This window comes from Lampetra planeri, chromosome 61 (genome assembly GCF_965212315.1).
Source record: "Lampetra planeri chromosome 61, kcLamPlan1.2.h2, whole genome shotgun sequence".
Classification (NCBI taxonomy): domain Eukaryota; kingdom Metazoa; phylum Chordata; class Hyperoartia; order Petromyzontiformes; family Petromyzontidae; genus Lampetra; species Lampetra planeri.
In genome coordinates, this window is record NC_136167.1 from 568,687 (window position 1) to 587,269 (window position 18,583).

The following is an 18,583-nucleotide window of genomic DNA, read 5'->3' on the forward strand; positions in this document are numbered from 1 at the left end:
TCGCCAACGTCGTCGGCACCGTCACCGCCACCATCACCGTTACCACCGTCACCACCGTCACCGCCACCATCACCGTCACCACCGTCACCACCGTCACCACCACCGTCACCGTCACCACCGTCACCATCATCGTCACCACCGTCACCGTCGCCGCCGCCAACGTCGTTGTCGGCACCGCCGCCACTCACCGGCCCAGCCGACGGGGCACTGGCAGTCGAAGGTGGCGAGCGTGAGCAGCTGGCAGCGCCCGCCGTTGAGGCAGGGCGAGCCGGAGCAAGCGCTCTCGACGGGCGAGGCGCAGCGGGGCCCCGCGAAGCCCAGCGGGCACGTGCACAGGTAGGAGACGGCGCGCGACATCAGCACGGGGCGGCACGAGCCGCCGCTGAGGCACGGCGAGCTGCGGCACGGGTCCTCGTGCTGGCAACGCTCGCCCACGTAGCCAGAGCGGCACCTGAGGGGGGTGGCGGCGGGAGACACGGCGGCAACGTCGTCATCGGCGGTGCGATCGTCGCCAGCGGGAGGTCGAGAGGGTTCGATCGCGGACCCTGGAGATGCCTGTTGAGTTTGGGTTTTCTCGCTGTGGTCTGTGTGTCTCTGTGTGTCTCTGTGTGTCTCTGTGTGTCTCTGTGTGTCTCTGTGTGTCTCTGTGTGTCTCTGTGTGTCTCTGTGTGTCTCTGTGTGTCTCTGTGTGTCTCTGCGCGTCTCTGCGCGTCTCTGCGCGTCTCTGCGCGTCTCTGCGCGTCTCTGCGCGTCTCTGCGCGTCTCTGCGCGTCTCTGCGCGTCTCTGCGCGTCTCTGCGCGTCTCTGCGCGTCTCTGCGCGTCTCTGCGCGTCTCTGCGCGTCTCTGCGCGTCTCTGCGCGTCTCTGCGCGTCTCTGCGCGTCTCTGCGCGTCTCTGCGCGTCTCTGCGCGTCTCTGCGCGTCTCTGCGTGTCTCTGTGCGCCGCTGTGCGTCTCTGTGCATTGCTATGCGTCTCTGTGTATTTCTATGGGTCTCTATGTATCTTGAGGGGTCTCTCTGTATCTCTATGGGTCTCTATGTATCTCTATTGGTAACTATGTGTCTTTGTATCTCGAGGGGCCTCTGTATCTTTATTGGTTATCTACTTATCTCGACGAGTCTCTATGTGACTCTATGCGTCTCTGTGTGTGTCTATGTATCTCTATTGGTATCTGTGTGTCTCGATCTATCTCTACGTGTCTCTGTGTGTCTCCATGTATCTCGAGGGGCCTCTCTGTCTCCTGCCGGAGGCTGTGACAGGAAGTCCGGTTCGGTGGAGACGCTCCGAGCCCCCCGCCTCAAATAAATGTCAGCTCTCTCCGAGGGAGCATTTCCCCTCTTAAAAACTCGCCCACTTCTTACCAATGGCCCTCTACCACCGATCAGAGGTCGCAAACGGGTTTTTATTCCTTACCCGTACCCGGCCGCACCAGGGTCGCAAATGGGTACCCGTACCCAGCCGGATACGGGTAGCCGTTCCCTACCCGTACCCTACCCGAAATGAGTGACAAACGGTGACTCACCAGTGACTCACGGCCTACCCGTACCCGTACCCGGCCGCACCAGGGTCGCAAACGGGTACCCGTACCTGGCCGGGTATCGGGTAGGGTACGGGTATCGGGTACCCGGTTGCGACCTCTGCCACCCACCCACCCACCGCGCCATTGTCACCGATGCAAGGCGCCTTGAGATCGTACGATGGAAGCTACGGTAACGGTAATAATTACTGTTATTATTCTTCTAAGCGGAGTCCCACGAGGTTGAGCAACCCAAAAAGCATTCCAGATATTTTGTCTTAACAGCTCACTTCTCAGATCCACCCAGGGGGCTGCCGCGCTAATTTGCCCGCGCGCTCTCTCGCTCTCTGTGTGTGTAAGTTCACATGCTGTGTGTGTGTGTAAGTTCACATGCTGTGTGTGTGTGTGTAAGTTCGAATTCTCAGCTCCTCTCTGTGTGTGTATGTTCAAATGCTCAGCTCCTCTGTGTCTCTCCATCTCGCTCTCTCTCTCTGTGTGTGTCTCTGTGTGTCTCTGTGTGTCTCTGTGTGTCTCTCTGTGTCTCTCTGTGTCTCTCTGTGTCTCTCTGTGTCTCTCTGTGTCTCTCTGTGTCTCTCTGTGTCTCTCTGTGTCTCTGTGTCTCTCTGTGTGTCTCTGTGTGTCTCTGTGTGTCTCTGTGTGTCTCTCTGTGTGTCTCTCTGTGTGTCTCTCTGTGTGTCTCTCTGTGTGTCTCTCTGTGTGTCTCTCTGTGTGTCTCTCTGTGTCTCTGTCTGTCTCTCTGTCTCTCTCTCTCTCTCTCGGTCTCTCAGTCTCTCCGTCTGTCTCTCTTTGTCTCTCTCTGTCTCTCAGTACGCACGCGCGTGTACGTACGCACGCACGTGTAGAACTTCTTTCGCACTGCACGTAGCCAACTGCGCTAATGCAGTTCTACAGAAGGGAGTCGTCTTAAAAGGGAACACAAACGGCGTTCAGCCATCGGGGTACTGCGGACCGCAGCGACGGCGGGGTGAACATTCACGTCGTGTGCGATCGGTCATCCTCTCGTGCAAATGAAGTAGTGAAAAACAAAATCGAACCTTCATTGTTTTGTTCCCACGGCTATGTTTTTTTAAATCGCCAGCCGCGCGCCAAAAAAACGCGACCTCGGCTCAAAATCTGGCGCGGGACCCTTGGACCGGGAGAGGCCCGCGGCGATAACGGCTTTGCCGTCAAGAGGCGGGGAGGCGGGGGGGGGGTACGGCAAAATAGAAAACTCGGCAAACACGGCGGCGAGAAAGCAAACGTAGCCGCGGCTCGATACGCGACCGGCCCCGGGTGGTTATCGCCCAGAACCCGTCGGAGGAACGTCACGGCAAAAGGGACTCATAAACCGAGCGCGGGACCGAACATTTTAAAAAAATGAAACCAAGCGGACAATACGCCACCGAACCCCTTCACTCTCCCCTCCATGCCGCTCGCCTCCGGGTGGAATGATTTGGGGCAATAAAGCAGGTTAGCATTTGTGCGCTGCGTTGTTTTTTTCCTTCCTCGTCTTCTTCGGCTAAGAGAGGAAAGCGGAGAATTCAGAGGAGATCCACGCAGCATGAGGATGAAGGCCGCTTGTGTTGCGATCGAAACGCCGTGGGTTTTTGCTTTTATCATTTTTTATTCATTATTTTTTGTTTAATTTGATTTAATTATCTATTATTTTAGATTTTATTTTCTATCTACGTGACTTTACCGACAGAACCAAGAATATGAATTCCTGCAGTCACGAAAGTTAAGTCAAAACTTAGGGGGGTGGGGGTGGGGAAAACTTACAAAATCCACACAAGCAATGCGCCGCCCCGAGTCGTGAGTCGAACCCAGGCCATTCTTGCTGCGAGGCAACAGGTGTGGAGGGTTTAGCAACGCCCCGGCTGTCACCCAAACCCGGATTTCCCGTGGGACTGAAACCAACATTTTAAATCGGTTAATTCTCAAGGCCGGATTCTCTGGTCTTTGCAGGAAATTTGGTCACAGACCACGTTTTTGTGCGTGCAGCCATTGCTCATTGAGCCGAAACCATCGATTCTCTACGCTCAAGAACTTGTATCAACCGCAACACCAAGTCCATGCGAGTCTCGGGGGTCTCCATGGGTCTCCATTGGTCTCCATGGGATCTCCATGGGTCTCCATGGGTCTCCATGTGTCTCCATGTGTCTCCATGGATCACCATGCATCTCCATGTGTCTCCATGGATCACCATGCATCTCCATGTGTCTCCATGTGTCTTCGTGGGTCTCCATGGATCTCCATGGGTCTCCGAGTCCCATTGGGTCTCTTTTCACACTGCGGTTGGGCGACTGCAACCCGGATTTGAACCCAGGGGCGTCAGACCGCCGTCAGGTGCAAAAATGCCACGGGCTTTCTTTTGTGCACGCTCCATTGGTCAATATTGGTTCGCGGTTTTTTTCTCCCCCCCGTTAAATTTGCAGCCCGACCACAGAAATTTACTATCAAGGCAACGTCGTATGTACGTACGTGCGGTGGAATTCCCCATGTCCGAGTTGGTGTGGGGGCCACGTGAAGGAACGGATGATCCTATTATCCGAGTGAACGATGATCCTATTATCGGATTCCTCCAGGATAAATAGAGATTACGATCGACGAGTTCACCGTTACTTGGCCGATGACAATTGCATAGGGGAGGCGCGGTGGCTAGGAGACGTTAACTGCCTCGCCTGGTATACAGGAGGTCGTCGGTTCGATCCCGATCCTGACGCCTGCTGCTGTACATTTGGAGTTTGCGTGTCTCTCTCTCATCATCATCACGGTGGCTAGGAGATGTTAACTGCCTCGCCTGGTATACAGGAGGTCATGGGTTCGATCCCGACCCTAACGCCTGCTGCTGTACATTTGGAGTTTGCGTGTCTCTCTCTCTCCCCGTGGATTATTCTCCGGGTTCTCGGATTTTTTCCCTCCACATTCAGAAACAACGACAAGCGTTTGGCTGCTAAATTTCCACGTGACGATGACGATGAGCCCACTTCGTTTAGCTATCACTTGTGGCCTAGTCTCTTCGGAAAAAGAGCTACATAGCTCAGTGGGCTTTACCTGATAACAATAAAAACACCTTTTTAGTTTAGTCTAGTTGATACAGATACATTCGGTGTTTCTGTTAGACTCACCACTATCTGGATCATTTCCTTTTATCCGCTCCGACATGTAATTATTCATAAGAGGTCTTGATTTTGGTTGAACGATCGAACCCCCCGAAAAAACCCCTCTATTATGGATGACATTGGTCGCAAAAGCCTACGTGTTAAACATATACATTTTTTTTTTAAACCAAATTATATGACACGGATGACCCCGTGAGATGGAACGTCAAGAGATGGGGGGGGGGGGGGTAGGTGTCAAGCGATGCACCGCAAGGGGCATCTCAACAACGTGGGCCGACACCGCGGCTTCGGCAACAACGACCGCTTTTGTCATTCGTTCACTCAGCAGGTCCAAACGACCGCGGCGACAAACTGAAACTTTGCAAACAAAAAACTAAAAGACAGAGGTTGGCGTCTAACGGGTGAACGGGAATTTCGTCACCGCCACGTTCCGCAAACCTCGTGGGCTCGCGCCAGAGGTCGCAAACGGGTTTTGATTCCTTACCCGTACCCGTACCCGTACCTGGCCGCACCAGGGTCGCAAATGGGTACCCGTACCCGGCCGGGTTACGGGTACCCGTACGCTACCCGTACCCTACCCGAAATGAGTGACAAACGGTTACTCACCGGTGACTCACGGTCTACCCGTACCCGGTCGCACCAGGGTCGCAAACGGCTACCCACACCCATACCCGGCCGGGTACGGGTAGCCGGGTATCGGGTAGGGTACGGGTATCGGGTACCCGGTTGCGACCTCTGGCTCGCGCGCCCACGCGTCGCCACTGCCCCTCGTGGTTTCCAAGTTGGAACGCGCGGCGACCCAAACTTCTCGCTCCTGTTCAGCTCTCCGATTGTGGGGGGCGAAGGGGGAGAGGGTGTCCCGACCTCCGACCCCCCCCCCCCATTCCCCACCCCCTCGCCACCCTATGGACAGAGGAGGGCCCATGGCCAGAAGCCTAGAGGAGGCCGTATTTCGCCTTTTGAATGGGGGTGGTGGGGGGTGTCGTCCATGGCAAATGTGCAGGCATTTCCATTCGGCCGTGAAAGGGAGGCCGGGTGGGTGGGGGTGCAGGGGAGCGTGGACAAAGGCCTGGCTCGCTCCCCTCCCTCTCCCCTCCCGCGCTGCACAAAGGCTGCTTAGGGCACAGGGCAGGTGTGCATAGCAATCAGCTCTGTGCGTGTGCGTGTCTCTCCCCCTCCCGCTTGGCTCTAATGTCTCTGTCTGGTCGCTTTGTCTGTCTCCGCGCTTTCCATGGTGTCTCTATGCTGCGCGTGCGTGTCTCCTGGTCTACCATCGTGTCTCTGCCTCTCCCCCCCCCCGTGTCGCTGTCTCCCCCCCTCCCCCCCCCGTGTCTCTGCCTCTCCTTGTCCTCCACTCCTCCAACTCTCTCCACGTGACCTCGGGTCTCCATGTGCTTTCTGTGTCTCTCCCTCCTCGTCTGTCTCCTTGCTCGGTCTTTCCTCGTCCCTCTGGGTCTCTCTCCCCCCAATGACTCCCTCCCTCCCTCCAACTCTCAACCCGATTCTCTCCCATCGCCGCGTCGTTTGGCACGGTGACCGACGCTTCGCTCCACGTGCCGAGCGGGAAACCTCCGAGTTACCCGAAGGAGCTCCGAGCACGTGGAGGCAAACGGCGGTATTAACCAGGGCGGCCGCAAAAATCTCGAAACGCGAACCGCCCTGCTATCGTTACGTCACGGCCGCCATGTCACCGCCATATGACCACTACCCCACCGCTTCCCACAAACGCGCACACGCGCACACACGAGAAAAATAATTACATTTAAATTCCCTCGCCCTCCACCCCCCCCCCACCATTGCCTCTCCTAAGGGTTAACGCAACAGATGGAAAGGCTGCGCAGATTCGCTGGTGGGGCCCTTTCAACAAAGCCGAGTGTCGGCTGGCCTGCCTGCTGGCTAGAGGCGGACACAGAGGAGGAGCGTGTGAGCGCGTGCGTCTTTATTGCAGCCGGGCGGTTGGTGGTGGTGGGGGGGTAGCGACGACACTATGGCTCGCGTAGCCAGAGGCCAGACTCGGAGTGATGTACGGATACGTGACATGTCGCAGCATCGGGAGAGGGGGGGGCGCTTGGGGTCACAGAGGTCGGCTAGCGTCCCCTTGGTCACGCCGCTTGATTGCGGCGACGACGAAGAATAATTTTTACGAAACAAATACCAATGAGTAGTAGGTTTTTACCCTTTTAAACTGGTACAAAACTGATTCCTTTATGTACCAGTTTAAAAGGTTAAAAACCTTCTACTATATTTTGCCACTGGTAAAAGAGATCTCAGTGTAAATACCAATGAGTAACAATTGAATGATTACCAATCTATATAATTACAATACCCTCCCCCCTCCTCCTTGCCTCGAATCACTGCACCAGATTGAATTGAATTAAATGATGACGTCACCCTGATGCTGCTGCTCTATTTAAGACCGGAAGCAACAGGAGAGCTTCACCATTCTTGCCCGATGAAGCTGATTGTAATTATCAGCGAAACGTCGTACTACTCAAATTTTAAAATGCTGTTGATTCTCTCTTCAACACACCGGTGGGCTAAAGAAGTCAATTAATTTGTCCTTTGAAAACGTGACACACTTTTTACTGTTTGGCCGTGTCGGGTGGTGGAGGGTTACGACACATTTATAAATAACGCGATCTGACCCAAAAACCTATATTATGAATTTTTTACGAAAACAGTTTGAGTGGGGTTTGCCATTCGCGCCATACGTCCTCGCCTAGCCGAGTTTTCGCGAGGTTCGCTGCGTGCGTGTGGGGGTCCTACGAACCCGGCGGCCCAAGTTCGATTCCCGCTCACGGCCACCAACACCGGTGACGAGATTCGCAGCTGCTGGCAGGCGGTCATCCCCGCTAAAAAGTCTCGGCGAAACTCTCCCGGGGTAAAGCAAGCGGAGTGGCGGGCAGCAATGAAGAGCAACGCAGCGTTGCCGTTTCAGCGCGGTGCACAGGAGAAGGCCCTCTTCTCTTAACCACGGTAATTGGTTCCGACGAAACCGGTCGTTAAGCGATTTGTTCGTTAAGCGAGTCTACGAAATGCACGTTTCAAGGCTCAATTTGTTCCGATGGCATCAAACGCTACCCCCCCACCTTTTTCACCCAAAACAAAACCTACTTATAATATTAAAACAACGGATAACACAAAGACACTAACAACGTAATAAACACAATTTTATAAGAAACGTGGTTAACGGGGGAATGGTCGGTAAGCAATCACACTGGGCTCTATGGAGGCACTGCACTACTATACACTATACTACACACCAAGCTCTCTGAAGCCCCGTTATTAGGCGATTAGTCGTTAACAGTGGTGCCTGTTAAGACGGCTTCTACTGCACACAAAGATAAAGATCCCCCGTATAGCCTTAACAGACTGTAAGGGGCAAGGGCTGTTAGCGAGCACCTATGAAGGCCGGAACGGCACACCAGGGGGTGGGTGGCCAGCACCACGCCCGGCCGCCTTTGTCTCCCCAGTGGCGATGTTTACACACCGCACCAGGTACTCATTTGAGGCCGAGTCGACCTAGGGGAGGCCCGGGACCGGTTCAGATAATCGTCACTGGTATTGGCCGTGAGCGGGAATCGAACCCGTGTCGCCGGGTTCATAGCGCAGCGCGCTAACCGCTACACCACCGCTCCCCACACACATACACACACACACATACACGTATGTCTTCTGGTGTCAGAAAGCCCGGGCGATTGTCCAGACCCCATAACGGTGAAGGTTGCGGCGGCGCGTACAATATACCACATTGTTCACTTCCTTCCTCCACGCGTTCTGGCATTTAAAACAAAAGGCAAGGAATGACCGAAGCCGTGCACCGCTGCCGCTTTTCGTCGTCCACGCTGCCTCACGGCGGCGTTGCACGTGGGAACGACCCACCGGTGCCACACGCCGCGGGCAGAAAGAGGGCGGCGGTCTTCAAATCAACCCGCGTTGACCCATTTCGGTGAAGTGCGGTCGAATGATCCCCGAAAGGGTGAGCGAGGGAGGCCCCCGTCCAGAAGTGGATTGACAAACGGCGTCTTCGCCTTGTGACGATATGCTGGACATCGGTGCCTGGGGTCGTGAATTCGTTTGGCGCGGTTGGCTTCGTAGTGGGAAAGTTCCAACGAACATGCGGAGACTGGCGCGGAGACCCACAGACTGACGCGGAGACCCACAGACTCGCACAGAGACCCACAGACTCGCACAGAGACCCACAGACTCACGCGGAGACCCACCGACTCACATAAGAGACCCACAGACTTGCACCGAGACCCGTAGACTCACAGAGACCCACAGACTCACGCGGAGACCCACAAACTCACACAGAGACCCACAGACTCACACAGAGACCTACAAACTCATACAGAGACCTACAGACTCACACAGAGACCCACAGACTCACACAGAGACCTACAAACTCACACAGAGACCCACAGACTTGCACTGGGAGCCAGACTCACACTGGGAGCCAGACTCACACTGAGACCCATAGACTCACACTGAAACCCATAGACTCGCACAGAGACCCGTCGACTTGCAGTGAACACGAGTTCACGTTGTGTCCCACTCTGCGGTATGCCACAGTCACATTTGAGCGAACCTATATTCCTTTCTTATTTTCCCTCCGTGGAAACAGCGATGGTCACCTGCCGTGGCAGGGTCAGATGCTACGCGAGGTCACCCCCACTGCTTGCAGCGAGCTTCCCATGCTGGGGTGGTGGTGGGGTCGGTGTGGGCACGCGTTGTTGGGGCCTGTGTGGGTACGCGTTGGTATTTGTACCGCACGTGTGTGGTACATGTACCAAGGTCAGTCACCTACTTTGTTGTACTGCCTTCCACAATCGCTCCCCACGCTTCGCGTGGACACGAGGAGTCTTTCTGACGCTTTACGCGCCTGCCCTCCTCCCAATATGCCGGATGTGGAGACCGTGCGCTCCCAGGACCGATACAGCCATTGACGGCCGGGGTCTACCCACTGCTGGATGAAGCGCAGAAGTGCAGTACAACGCACGGTGTTGCGATGCCGACGGCGAAGCAGTCGCGGCTTGCAAGAGGACGCGAAAGAAACGTCGACAAAGTTGCCCGAGAGAAAAAGTCACCGCTGTTACTCAAAAAAAAAACGAAAAATTCCATTCGCTTTAAAGCTGTTTTAGACTTAAAATCAAGTACAGTGCAGCACTATTCCTCCCTCCTCCTTCCTCCCACCGCTCTCTCCATCCTCCCTCCTCCTCCTCAATCCGTGGTAATGTTTACGTACCATGCGTTCCAGGCTTTTGGCAAGAACAAATGCTGGATGTTAAAAAGCCCTTCCTGCCCGCCACTGTGACGGAACGGACCGGCACAGTCGCGCGACATCCCAGCGACGTCCCAGCGACGTTTGTTATCGCGCACGCGGCCCCCCCCCCCCCGGCTCCGCACTATGGGTCCGGTCCATTAAAAAAGTGCGCCGATTACAGGCACGCACGCACACACATGCACGCACACAAAGATAAAGACAAAGATCCCCTGTATAGCCTTAACAGACTGTAGGGGCAAGTGCTGTTAGCGAGTAGCACCTATGAAGGCCGGCACGGTACACGAGGGGGTGGGTGGTCAGCAACCACGCCCGGCCGCCTTTGTCTCCCCAGTGGCGATGTTTACTACACACCTCACCAGGTACTCATTTGAGGCCGAGTCGACCTAGGGGAGGCCCAGGGCCGGTTCAGATAATCGTCACCGGTGTTGGCCGTGAGCGGGAATCGAACCTCGCGTCGCCGGGTTCGTGGCATGGCGCTAACCGTTGCGCCACCGCTCCCCGGTGCAGACAGCCCTCGAAGCTAAACGATCCCGTGTTAGTCATTTGGAATTTACATCCCGGTCATTGCACCTCCCCCCCCCCCCCAAAATGGTCGTCACTGTGAGACTCAGGGACTTCCTGGGCGAACAACGGGGGTGGGTCCCAGGTCTTTGGGCTGGAGGTCCCCCCTCCTACACCTCCCCCCCTCCCCCCCACCGTGGAACCGCATTGGCAGGATCACCGCACGAGGTTTGTTGCAGAAGCTAGGATCGTAGCAGCAGGAGGATAACAGAAGCAGGAGGAGGATAACAGAAGCAGGAGCAGCAGGAGGATCTGCAGGAGCAGGGCTGTGTTCGGATCGTCGGCCACGTCAATAGGGGGGGGAGGGTGTTCGGTTCAAGGCGGTTTGAGCCGCTCGGCCAGGTAGGGGTGGAGGCGATGGGGGTGATGATGGGTCGCTACCTCCAACACACAAAGATCCCCTCCGTTGCCCCCCCCCCCCCCCACGTGTCGCCCTGTAACATGGCAATGTAGCCAACAGCACCGCACCCGACCGCCTTTGTCTCCCCGGCGACGATGTTTGCTGCACGCCGCACCAGGCATATTCATTTGAGGCCGAGTCGATCTAGGGGAGGCCCAGGACCGGTTGAGATAATCGTCGCCGGTGTTGGCCGTGAGCGGGAATCGAACCCGGGTGGCCGGGGGTTCGTAGCGGAGCGCGCTAACCGCAACGCCACCGCTCCCCACGCCATAGCCACCATCAAAGAATTCCCAATCTTTAAAAACAGGTTCCACCAGATCTGGACACGATATGGGGGGCGGGGGGGGGGTGTGAGGGCCGTGCAAGTAGAAAAACAAAAGATGGCCACAAAAATGTCTCCAGGTTTTAGCAAAAAAAAACGTGGCCCAGAAAGTTTGTGGTAACAACCACCCCTCCCCATAACCCACCCCACACACAGAAAAGTACAAACCCAGGGTTTTTAAAAACGTAACTGGCCGCATTACAATTGCTTCTTTACACTTAACAACCGTAACGACTCCGGCCTGGTACGATCGGTCGGTTGCCGTGATGTGATAAACGGCGACCGATTTTTGGGTAGAAATTAATTTAAAAAAAAAATTAAGAACCAAGAAGATGAATCCCTGCAGTCACGAAAGCTTTAAATCGAAAAAAAAATGTAAACGTTATTTTACCAGAAGCTACCCTGACCATCGCTCGCAAATTGATATCTCGACGAATTGGGCTCATTATCATCGTCGTCGTGTGGAAATTTATGGGAGCATCCAAATATTCTAAACGGGTGGTGATGTCGATTCTAAACGTGAAGGGAGAAACCAGAGGACCCGGAGACAAACCCACGCGACCACGGGGAGAGAGAAACAGAGAGACGCGCAAACTCCAAATGTACAGCAGCAGGCGTCAGGGTCTGGATCGAACCCACGACCTCCTGTACACCAGGCGAGGTAGTTAACATATCCTAGCCACCGTGATGATGATGAGAGACACGCACACTCCAAATACACAGCAGCAGGCGTCAGGGTCTGGATCGAACCCACTACCTCTTTGCACACCAGGCGAGGTAGTTAACATCTCCTAGCCACCGTGATGATGATGAGAGACACGCAAACTCCAAATACACAGCAGCAGGCGTCAGGGTCTGGATCGAACCCACTACCTCTTTGCACACCAGGCGAGGTAGTTAACATCTCCTAGCCACCGTGATGATGATGAGAGACACGCAAACTCCAAATATACAGCAGCAGGCGTCAGGGTCTGGATCGAACCCACTACCTCTTTGCACACCAGACGAGGTAGTCAACATCTCCTAGCCACCGTGATGATGATGAGAGACACGCAGACTCCAAATATACAGCAGCAGGCGTCAGTGTCTGTATCGAACCCACGACTTCCTGTACACCAGACGAGGTCGTTAACATCTCCTAGCCACCGTGGGCACCCACAAATGAGCCGACAAGACCAGACCCCCTCCATTTTTGTTGTTTGTTTTACACATTCCATCAGCCACACGGCCTTCTGGGAGTGCATAATTGGGGGAGGAGGGGGGGGGCCTTGATGATGATGCTGATAATAAAGTGCTGGTGCATTCAGTGGGCCGGCTTGAGGAGCTTCCAGCATGGGCCCCCTTCCTACCCAAACCGAGGGCCTCCCTCCCATTGTGTTTTGGAACGCAACCCCCAAAAGAGGAAGGGAGGGAGCAGATAAAGGCGACGGGTGGGTAGGGAGGGAGGGGCAATGGGGGAGGAGATGATGGCAATAGTAGGGAGGGAGACGGGAGGGAGATAGGGGGGGAGACGGATGGGCGGGTGGGGTGAGACGAGGGGGAGAGAGAGGCATGACAAAGGCGTGGGAGGAAGAGATGGCAGGGTGAGAGGAAGACCAGCAGGGGGGCAGCGAGTGAAGCGATAGGTGGAGATGGAAGGTGTGGGGATGGAGAGAGAGAGAGAGGGAGGGAAGGAGGTAAAGTTTCGGTGCCACGTGTGGCCGAAAGGGGTCGAACGTCGCGAGCGTGAGACGGCCGTTGACATCCACAGAAACTCACGGCGGGGGGGGGAGCACGTGACCCGTCTGAGAGCACGTGACCCGTTGGGAGAGCACGTGACCCGTGGGCGAGCACGTGGTGTGTCTGCGAGCACGTGGCCTGAAGCTCACGCGCACATTCATCCGTGCGCGCGCACCGGTTTTCATCGCGCGCGAACGTGCGCACGCACACACCGATTCGCACGTACTAACGCAACCCGCATTCACCCTCCACAAAGACAAAGATCCCCCGTGTACCCTGTAACAGACTGTAGGGGGCAAGTGCTGTTAGCGAGTAGCGGCACCCATGTAGGCCGGCACGGCACACGAGGTGGTGGGTGGCCAGCACCACGCACGGTCAAAACTTTGTCTCCCCCAATGGCGATGTTTACCAGGTAAGGAGCCCCCTTTACCTGGTGTAATGAAAATAGTTTAGTTTACATGCGTCCATAATAGAATTGTTTTACGAGCCAAATTTCAGCTCTATTTCCCTCCTACAACTTCCATGAGATGGGCAGGCTCTTTTGGAATCGGGGTGCCACCAAAGCCTTCACACAGCAGAGACGACCCACAACCGAGTGAGAGGAATCTCAGCACGCACAACGATACGACACTCAGCAGCGCCGCACAGACGGATTTGCGATTCCACTTTTGACGTAGAATTCCAACGGCACCCAGCATGAGAGGTTACGAACTGTTAGTGGTTTCGTGGTTATGGGTTTATGGTGTTGAGTAATGGTTTAGGGTTAGTTCATGTTTAGGGGGTTCACGATTGTAGGGGGATAGGATTAGCACTGCAGCGTTTATGGTTAGGATTTAAGATTTAAAGCTTTCGTGACTGCAGGGATTGATCTTCTAGGTTCTTTCGGTAAAGTCACGTAGAATGGAAATAATAAAATAATAAAAATAAAACATAATAAAATACAATTCTCACCACGTTTCGGCCACAACGCAAGCAGCCGTTGTGGCCGAAACGTCGTGAGAATTATTTTCTAATGTTTTTTTTTATTATTTTATTATTTCCATTCTACGTGACTTTACCGAAAGAACCAAGAAGATGTACAGTATGTTGAACTTCTTTCGCACCGTACATCGCCACACCGGGCCAATCTGAGTTACCGTGTAGGCCTCGCGTTAGGATCGTGGTTGAGGCGTTAGGTCGGGAAGTAAAGTGTACCGTTAGGGCGAGACGTTCGGTATTTAGGGGTTGGAATTAAGATCGGGGCTTAGGGTCAGAGGTCAGCGTGAGGTGGGGGAGGGCGAGGATTACGGTTAGGATTTAAGATTCGGAGGCTGAAGCTCAGAGTTGCATTCGAGACATCCATTTCGCCCCCAGACGATTGCACTGATGACGACGTCCTTACCGGCGAAAGTGGCCTGTCAACTCTGAACATTATGAGACATCTCCTTTACCAGTGGCAAAATATAGTAATAGGTTTTTTACCCTTTCAACTGGTACAAAAACTGACACCTTTATACAAGGCATCATGTTTGCAATAACCACAACACAAGCAGTCAAAATGCAAACAAAAAGAAACAACTCTGATAATGATATGTACTGTCCTTGAAGTTGATTGGTCCACACCCGAGACAGCTTTTCTTAGAGCCTAGTCTCCATTGGTGTTGGACCAGATGATGCCAAAAGGCGTACAACTCAAAAACAGCGCACTATCAGAGGATTGAGAGCTCGGGGTATGAATTTACACTACGAGACCTCCCTTACCAGTGGCAAAATATAGTAATAGGTTTTTTACCCTTTCAACTGGTACAAAACTGACACCTTTATACAAGGGATCATGTTTGCAATAACCACATGCAGTCAAAATGCAAACAAACAAAAAACAACTCTGATAATGATATGCACTGTCCTATTATCATTATCAGAGTTGTTTCTTTTTGTTTGCATTTTGACTGCTCGTGTTGTGGTTATTGCAAACATGATCCCTTGTATAAAGGTGTCAATTTTGTACCAGTTGAAAGAGTAAAAAACCTATAACTCTGAACATTTCGAGCCAAGAACCACTGCCCTAGGACGACGGCATTCAGCTGCGTGCAAGGTGGCATCGCGGCTGAACAGACCGCGTCCAGTCACGTGCAACGGGTTGAATCAGAGGGCGCAAGGGGGTCAAGGGAGACGTGTTAGGGGGCGAGGGCGAGGTCTGAGCCATGCAACACACACCTGGGATAGGCCTGGCATCTCATAGCTCCGTCACTTGCAGGGGATACAGGGGTAGAAGTCAGGGGGTGCGGGGGGGGGGGGAGTCTATTGCGGGGGTCTATTAGGGGGTCTATTGGGGGGTTTATGGGGGGGTCTATGGGGGGGGGTGTTCACTTTGAAGGTCTGGGCCATGTGCGTACAGTGTGGCCACCACCCACCCCACAACCACCACCGCCACCACCACCACCGCCCCTCCGTCTCCCTCTCGCCTCTCGGCGAAACACAAACCGCGCGGAATTTGACACCGGGCGACAATGAATGAAACGAATGAAGAGCCGGAGGAGAAAACGGTGAAAGGGCCCATTTTGTCCCTCCCCCAGCCACGGTGGGGGGAGGGACAAACCCCACCACGATCACCTCCATCGCTACCACCCCCCACCACCACCGCCACCCCCGCCACCACCAACCCCCGCCACCACCACCGCCCCCACCACCCCCCGTCACCGCCGCTTTAAACTTGATTCCTTTGACGGCTTGCGGGCAAAAAGAGAAACAGCAAGTGGCTACAGCTACGGTGCGGGCAACAGAGAGAGTGGAGGGGAGAGAGTGGAGGGATGATCGGGAGAGAAGATAGTGGGGGAGAGTGGGGGGGAGAGCGCGGAGAGAGAGGAATGAGAGATTAGATAGTGGGGGAGAGTGTGGGGGAGAGTGTGGGGAGAGAAGATAGTGGGGTAGAGTTGAGGGGAGAGTGAGGAGAGAGTGAGCGAGAAAGTGAGCGAGAGGTGGGGGGTTTACATAAAGCAAAGTTATAAAGAAAAAAATACGAAATGATGAACGAAGCAAAGTGCCGACTACACCGAGCATCTTCTTGTTTCCACTGATCGCAAAAAAAGGAGAGAGAGGAATGAGAGATTAGATATTTGGGGAGAGTGGAGGGGAGAGTGCGGAGAGAGAAGATAGTGGGGTAGAGTGTGGGGGAGCGTGGGAAGAGAAAAGTGAGCGAGGAAAGAGAGAGGCGAGAGAGTGGGGAGAGAGAGAAGAGAGAGGGAAGAGAGGAGATGGGCAGTGGGCGAGAGACGGGAGAGGGTCCGTGGGGCAGCAGTGAACGGGGAGGGAGACCACTGAGAAAACATTTCACGAAATCCCCCACCGATGATTTCAAATTCACCACCACCACTGATTTGAGGGATAAAAAAAAATATATTTTTTCAAAGGTTGAATCGCACAACTTTGGGGGGGGGGGGTGTCTCTCAGTACGAGTCAAACTTAATCGCCGTGCCGTATCCTCCGAGGGGTGGGGGGGGGTTATAAGATGGTCAGCCAAGTTAAAAACGCAACCCCTTTAGTCTTGCGGCCGCCAGCACATCGGTAAAGTCACGCGGACGTGGGCTCGCACACAAACGCGCGGTTTAGCAGATTCATGAGCGGCGCTCCAAACTTTTGCCTTTCGAAAAGACGAGGAGGGGGGTAGGGGGGGGGGAGTGGAAACTGCTTTTGTAATCTGGAAAATACAACAGGCCATCGATTACAACAGCGGTTCCTCTTCCCAAGAATATGAATTCCTGCAGTCACGAAAGCTTCAAGCCAAGAATAAACGTGTGCTTTTGTCGAAAAACAACGTTGCCTTAAAGTAAACTACAGGTAGTCCCCGACTTACGATGGAGATGCGTTACGACGACCCCATCGTAAGTCTAAAATATCGTAAGTCGAAGATGGCCTATAGCCTACCCAGGAGTCTTAAAGAATGGTGACAATTTAGCAAAACAGAGCAATTTACAGTGCCGTACTGTATACACTATATACTGTGTATTTATTAATTACAATACTGTATTGCACAGTGAAATTTAAAGTAAAAAAAGCAAGGTAAATTCTTAGCCTACCTATATGAACTGCAATTTCATGGAAAGTTTTTTCAGGAAACAATCCTATCTGCTATAATAAAAACTTTTAACATGCGTTGAACACCGAGACCACTTAACTCCGTCGACCACTGGTGAGAGTGAGGCATCACCACACAAGGCGTGAGATGCGTACAAGAACATCCCAGCAGCGTCCCAACGTACAACATTGTACCTCGTACGCTGCTGCGTTTGCCTGCCGCGCGAAATATACAATTTTTAACAATTTTATCATATCGATATCGCCATCGTAAGATCGAAATATCGTAAGTCGGGGACTACCTGTATATATACACGTAACGGGCGTTGTTTCCGGCATTTGCCCTTCTTCAGTGCGTCACTGAAGTAGGGCCATCGCCTGGAACGTTGCCGAGTGCTGCTCTCCTTTCGAGGCCGTGCGCACGTCGCTCACCGACACGGCAGGATGCCGGAGTTGCTCTCCGTCGACGTGCCGATCGTGCCGCCAACAAGAAAAAAACACCGTGGCAGGATCGCCAAACTTGCTGTGGCTACTCCACGACACTTTGTTGCCACTTCCTTGTTAAATAAACTCCTTAAACAACGGTTTTATTCACAACTTCATTAAACCCACGGTCGAGAAGTACGTCAATGTTGCGGAGCCTGCTCCCACATCAACGCTTACTCGAATTCATTGATTACTTTATGAATGAATCTTCAATCTACAACTTTTGTTTGCGTGGAGTGAGGGTGCCCGTAACTCGTTCACACGGAGCGTGCGCGCGCCTGACACGGCACGTGGCGCCTGCTTCTTGGGCGAGGCGATTCGAGAGTTTAGGGACCACGGCGTTTTTGACCCACACAAATTTATATATAAATAATAAGGCGTCCATACGAAATGCTAATTGCTTTAAAGTAGCGAATTAATTGATGCTGATTTTGATACAGGCATGCATTGTCACCGGATCTGAGTACGTGTGCGAAATTTGGAATGGATTGGCCAACAGGAAGTAGACTAACTTTTAATTACAGGATTTGACCACGACACAGGAGTCAAGTTAAGTAAAACCGATGAAGAAAAAATTGGAAACGAATTTAAATTTTTTTAAAAAATGAGAACGCAGGTTCCCGAGGAGCGTCGGCCATCTTCGTCACGCAAACCCTGGCCTGGCGTCGGCCATCATCGTCACGCAAACTCTGGCCTGGCTTAGGCCATCATCGTCACGCAAACTCTGGCCTGGCGTAGGTCATCGTCGTCACGCAAACTCTCGCCTGGCTTAGGCCATTGCCGTTACACAAACTCTGGCCTGGCTTAGGCCATCATCGTCACGCAAACTCTGGCCTGGCTTAGGCCATCATCGTCACGCAAACCCGGGCCTGGCGTACGCCATCGTCGTCACGCAAACCCTGGCCTGGCTTAGGCCATCATCGTCACACAAACCCTGGCCTGGCTTAGGCCATCGCCGTCATGCAAACTCGGGCCTAGCGTACGCCATCGTCGTCACGCAAACCCTGGCCTGGCTTAGGCCATCATCGTCACGCAAACTCTGGCCTGGCTTAGGCCATCGCCGTCACGCAAACTCTGGCCTGGCTTAGGCCATCATCGTCACGCAAACTCTGGCCGGCGT

At 53.8% G+C, this 18,583-nt stretch overlaps 1 protein-coding gene across 2 annotated transcripts in view; it reads right to left on the reverse strand.

Moving 5' to 3' along the window:
* The window catches only part of LOC144736579 (neurogenic locus notch homolog protein 1-like), a 112,048-nt gene that overhangs the window by 56,890 nt on the left and 36,575 nt on the right, over positions 1 to 18,583 (reverse strand). For both annotated transcript variants that reach the window (XM_078619143.1, XM_078619142.1), the window contains exon 3: positions 189 to 451. In XM_078619143.1, coding sequence (XP_078475269.1) covers positions 189 to 451 — 263 coding nt within the window. The remainder of the gene's footprint in view (positions 1 to 188; positions 452 to 18,583) is intronic.